Source organism: Sinocyclocheilus grahami, unplaced genomic scaffold (assembly GCF_001515645.1).
Source record: "Sinocyclocheilus grahami isolate Dianchi unplaced genomic scaffold, SAMN03320097.WGS_v1.1 scaffold3117.1, whole genome shotgun sequence".
Taxonomy (NCBI): Eukaryota; Metazoa; Chordata; class Actinopteri; order Cypriniformes; family Cyprinidae; genus Sinocyclocheilus; species Sinocyclocheilus grahami.
This window is the reverse complement of record NW_015508284.1, coordinates 12702-18317: the sequence shown is the minus strand read 5'-3', so window position 1 is coordinate 18317 and position 5616 is coordinate 12702. Positions and strand designations below refer to the sequence as shown.

Genomic DNA, 5616 nt, shown 5'->3' with positions numbered 1-5616 from the left:
GTCATATTGCTTGTGTGTGAGCATACAAAGTGAGAAAGCTGTTCTACCTGTACAACAGGTTATCCACATACATAGTTTAGCTCCAGCCAACATTTTGAGATTGTCCAGCTGTGACACGTTTTGTGTAAGCTCAATTCCTGAACCAAAATCAGTGTTTCAGATAAGTTCTGTTTTCAGTTTTAATGTCAGTTCAGGTTGCATAATGCTTAGTAATGCATTAAATATTTATGAATTTGCAGCCCAATAACTTTCCCTGGAGGGAGAGAAAATCGGTGCTGCTTCTAAAATGAACCTCAGTCAGGACAGAGGGGAAAGGGACACTGTCTCTAAAATGAAGAAAAGAGAGGATGGTCATGCTGTTCAAAGAGAGACAGCAGCATCTCCAGAACCCAGTTGTGTGTCTATTAACAGTAATAAATCAATGACTCGAAATCCACCTGATCTCAGAGAATCAGTGACCTCTGACCCAGTGTGAGTATAACATGCCTGTGAAGAGCAGCTTTGTGTGCTTTTCAGATGAAATCACTAGTGCAATAGTAAAAATTAACATTGTTAATTAGTGTGGTCAAAATGTGTTTATTCTTTTTTTGAATTTAAGTCAGGCACCAAGTCATCACAAAAGTTCTAGTAAGGTATCCTCTCCATTTGTAAAATCAGAGGACAGCTCTGTACAATTTGTATTATGTTTATATATTAGCATTATATATCACATACTATATATTAACATATTTTTTATCTCATTCATTTTGAGATGTTAAAATGTCATTACACAATATTGCATATAATTGTAAGTATATCTTATATTCCTTGAATGCCTGCTATGCATCATTACATTATGTAAGAAACCAAATTGGTGAGGAACTCCATTCTTTACATCAGAAAAAGACAGTTAAAGATCAGTCAGTAAAAGGATTGTGACAGTAGCTACTTGCATGTTTTATCTAAAAGAGAGTAAATTAAACACTTTAATGTGGTGTCACTTCAAATAAGAGCACTTACTATGTGGTACTTTTCTCCTCATTTCAGCAATGTGGAAAGAGATGGTCAGACTGGAGATCTGCAACAGGATTCACACCAACCAGTGGATAATGTTCTGCAGAAAGTCAAAGAGACTCACAAAACCAGCATGAAGACAAATTACGAGAGCTTATTTGATGGAATCAAACTACAAGAGAATCAAACCCTCCTGCACAGGATTTACACACAGCTCTACATCATAGAGGGAGAGAATGAATGGGTGAATGAAGAACATGAGGTTTCACATATGGAGAAAACACCCAGAACGCAACACTTACAAGACACTCCAATCAACTGCAATGATATCTTTGATCTCTTACCTGAACCAAGATATAAGACAAATAAAAGAATGAGGAAAGAAGAAATAAAGACTGTTCTTACTAAAGGGATTGCTGGAATTGGGAAAACGGTCTCTGTGCAAAAGTTCATTCTGGATTGGGCTGAGGGAAAAGCCAATCAGGATGTAGATTTCATGTTTGTGTTTTCATTCCGAGAGCTGAACTTGATTAAAGATGAGCAGTACAGTCTTCACAGACTTCTGCTTGACTTTCATCCTGAACTTCGAGATCTGGATTCAACGATTTATGAGAAGTGTAAAGTTGTGTTCATCTTTGATGGTCTGGATGAAAGCAGAAGTACACTGATGTTTTTAGACAGTCAGAAAGTTTCTGATGTGACTGAGGCTTCATCAGTGGGTGTGTTGATGACAAACCTCATCACAGGAGAGCTGCTTCCATCTGCTCTCATCTGGATCACCTCCAGACCAGCAGCAGCCAATCAGATCCCCTCTAAATTCATCAAGCGTCTGACAGAAATTCAGGGGTTCACTGACCCTCAGAAGGAGGAATATTTCAGGAAGAGAATCAGTGATCAGCATGAAGCTAGCAGAATCATCTCGCACATTAGAGGAGCAAGAAGCCTCCATATCATGTGCCACATACCAGTCTTCTGTTGGATCTCAGCCACTGTGCTTCAAAACATTCTCAAACAAGATCACAGAGCAGAAATCCCTAAAACTCTGACTGAAATGTACATCCACTTCCTGCTAATTCAGATCAACACAAGGAATCAGAAGTATGATGAGAGAGATCCAGAAAAACTCCTGCAGTCCAACAGAGAAGTGATTGTGAAACTTGCTGAACTGGCTTTCAAACAGCTACTGAATGGTAATGTCATGTTCTATGAGGAGGACCTTAGAGAGTGTGGCATAGACGTCACGGAGGCCTCAGTGTATTCTGGGATTTGCACTGAGATCTTTAAGGAGGAATCTGTCATTCATCAGAGGAAAGTCTACTGCTTTGTACATCTGAGCTTTCAGGAGTTTCTGGCTGCTTTCTATGTGTTTTACTTCTATATGAGTAGCGCTACAGAAACACTATTTGATTCACTGTATGATCTGCATAAAAGAGTAGTCAAAAAAGCTCTAATGAGCAAGAGTGGAGGCATGGATCTTTTTCTGCGATTCCTGCTGGGCATTTCACTGGAATCCTGTCAGATACTCTTACAAGATCTACTGACACACACAGAGAACAGCTCAGAGACCATCAGGAAAACCACACAGTACATCAAAAACAAAATCATAAGTGACAAAAATATCTCAGCTGACAGATCCATCAATCTGTTCCTCTGTCTGCTTGAAGTGAATGATCAGACTCTGTTCAGAGAGATTCAGGAGTTTCTGAAATCAGAGAAACACTTTGTGAATAAACTCTCTGCTGCTCACTGCTCAGCAATAGCCTACATGCTTCAGATATCAGAAGAGGTGCTGGATGTGCTGGACTTAAAGAAATACAACACAACAGAGGAGGGCAGAAGAAGACTTATACCAGCTGTGGTCAACTGCAGAAAGGCTCTGTGAGTATTATGCTGACAAAAGTATTATTTTTACAAAACTAATTTATTTGAGAGTTAAATTATGTAAATAATTGTTTTTAAAAAGTTGAAAAGTGTTTCCACACCTGTTCATCAGTAATCAATGTATATGACGTAGTTTTTTTTTGTTTGTTTTTTACAAATTTCAGCTGTTCTTATACATTTTGGCATGGTACTGTCAGATGTGGCAGACTCTCAACTAAGGTGGTATTTAAAAATGCTTACAGACTAATCCTGGCTAAACCAAAATGTTACCATTAATCTAGGCTCAAGCCAGGCATACACTGTGCAATTTCAGCAATGTTTTTGTTAAATACCAACTCTTACTGTACGAGTAAGCCGCATGCGATCGAAAGCCAAATTTATGTGCTCACACTATATGGTCCAATCGTCGAGCTGTGGCTTGACTGCTCACACCATACATGTAAAATAAACATGTGGGACCTCCCAAATTTGGAAGTGTGTATCCTCCATCAGCAAGGAATACTCCCTAATATGATATTAGTTTAGAGGGAGAAAAACTTTGGAAGAAACCAGAGTCAGCAGGGGAGGCCCATCCTCCTCTGGGAACAGACATTACAATAATTGTATATATTCCATGATTTATCCTGTTATGTAAGGTGGAGAAAACTCCATATGTGTTGGGTCCCCACTATGATAACAGTAACTTTCTCCACTGTGCCTGAGCTTACTCTACATCTATTGTTAAGTAATAGAAAGTCTAAGGCTTTAAATTCAATGAGTTTACTTTCTTTTTTTTGTAAAGATCAATAATATCAGAAAGGCAATCAGCATATCCTTATGTTGCACTGAGGTCAGACAGACTCGATCAAAACTTCAGAAATTAGTTACTATGTCTGATTTCGAGGCAGTTGATGTTGAAAGAAACTATACAGCATCTTAAAACATTAAGCTGCTCCCTTGACACACTCCTCACATTTTTTTGTCTTACAAAACTGTGTTTAACTGTTTAGAATCAGATCTCCTGGAAGTGGTAAATGCCTCACTTCTTTCTGGGACTTTTCCAAAGTCCCTGAAAACTGCAGTTAAGTCCCTCCTAAAAAAGAGCAATCTAAATAACACCATATTGAGCAACTACAGACCAAACTCAAAGCTTCCTTTCATTGGCAAGATTATTAAAAAAGTTGTTTTCAGTCACCTGAACAAATTCTTAAGCTTGAATGGATGCTTGGACAATTTTCAGTGTGGTTTCAGACCACATCATAGTACAGAGACATAAACATGATAAATGCCTAAATACAGATACTGGCAAAATATCAGTGCTTGTACGACTTGATCTCAGTGCTGCATTTGACACTGCCAATCACAACATACTTCTTGACAGGCTGGAAAACGTTGTAGGGCTTTCCTCAAATGGTTCAGGTCATACTTAGAAGGGAGGGGTTACTATGTGAACCTCGGTGACCATAAGTAGTCATCCATGACATGCAGAGTCCCACAAGGCTTAATTCTTGCACCACTTTTGCTGAACTTGTATATGGTCTCACTGACCCAAATAATGAGAAATAACCAAATTACTTGCCACAGCTATGAAGTTGACACACAGATCTACTTAGCCCTATCGCTCAGTGACCACAGCCCCATTGATTCCCAGATGAAATTAACAGTTGGATGTGCCAAAACTTTCTTCAGTTAAACAAAGACAAACCTGAAGTCATTGTATTTGGAAAAAAGATGAACTGCTCGAGGTGAACGAATACCTTGACTATAGGGTTCAACAAACAAACAAAAATCAAGTCAGGAATCTTGGTGTGATTCTGGGTCTTTAACTCCTGTGTAAGTCTTGGCTGAGAATTGTAGTAATGTCTAGCATGAGAGACTGTGCTGCCCCTGTGTCTCTCAATATGATGATATTTCTAGATTTTGAAATCTTAGCGAGCATAACTGAACCTAACAGCATGAGTGGTTTATAAACGGAGGATTGAGGAAACGGAGAATCTGACACAGGTTAAACATTAGCAAAACTTATGGGTTAAGAATTGGAATTCTTTTGATTCTGGGCAGCACAATTAATAATAATAGAATAATATAAAATAATAGAAACACTTGCCATTTGCATGAGTGGCTTTGGTTGTTGATGTTGTAAAGCTTACAACAGAAAAGCTGTAATAAAAAAAGCTGTAAGCTGTTTTTCTAGCTGTAAAATAATTTGAATTGTTGTTTATCACTGACTGTTTTTTTTTTTGTTATTTATTAGACTCAATTGAAATTTTTACTCTTTTTTTACTTACATTTTTTTTTTTAATCCTTTACAGTCTTGCTGGTTGTAATCTCACTGATTACAAAATTGTGGTCTCAGCTCTCCAGTCATCAGACTCACCCTTGAGAGAGCTGGACCTGAGTAACAATGACTTGCAAGATTCAGGAGTGAAGCTGCTCTCTGAAGGACTCAAGAGTCCAAACTGCAGACTGGAGATACTGAGGTGAGTTTAATATTCAGGTTACTTTTATAAATTAATTTAATTAAAGGTAATTGAGTCATCAGCATCCCAACGTTTAGTGGATTAAGGCTCTTGCTAGTGTTATTTGTGTTCTTGTTAATAGTAATTCATAATTTTTCTCCGGTAAGACAAGCGATGCATTCTCAGATGTCATGGCCTATATATACCCTTTCATCAGAACATAAGTTCCCTGAATGATTTGTTAAATTTTTTATTTTTTCTCCCTGCGTGAATCAGCGGACGTGCAATCTATCTCCAGTGTTGG

General features: G+C 38.1%; 1 protein-coding gene across 1 annotated transcript; it reads left to right on the top strand.

Moving 5' to 3' along the window:
* The first annotated feature begins 387 nt into the window (after positions 1-387).
* Positions 388-5337, top strand: LOC107576014 (protein NLRC3-like). Its single transcript, XM_016262301.1, has 3 exons — positions 388-471; positions 1027-2871; positions 5166-5337. Exons 1-3 carry the CDS (start codon positions 422-424, stop codon positions 5335-5337), a joined length of 2067 nt encoding a protein of 688 aa, XP_016117787.1. The 5' UTR covers positions 388-421.
* Positions 5338-5616: the final 279 nt, after the last annotated feature.

Bases quoted from the DNA above. Each gene is read 5' to 3' on its own strand.
- LOC107576014 (XM_016262301.1), top strand. From the start codon at position 422: ATGACTCGAAATCCACCTGATCTCAGAGAATCAGTGACCTCTGACCCA. The intron at 472-1,026 runs GTGAGTATAACA...TCCTCATTTCAG, and splicing joins TCAGTGACCTCTGACCCAGT to CAATGTGGAAAGAGATGGTC. The intron at 2,872-5,165 runs GTGAGTATTATG...AATCCTTTACAG, and splicing joins GTCAACTGCAGAAAGGCTCT to TCTTGCTGGTTGTAATCTCA.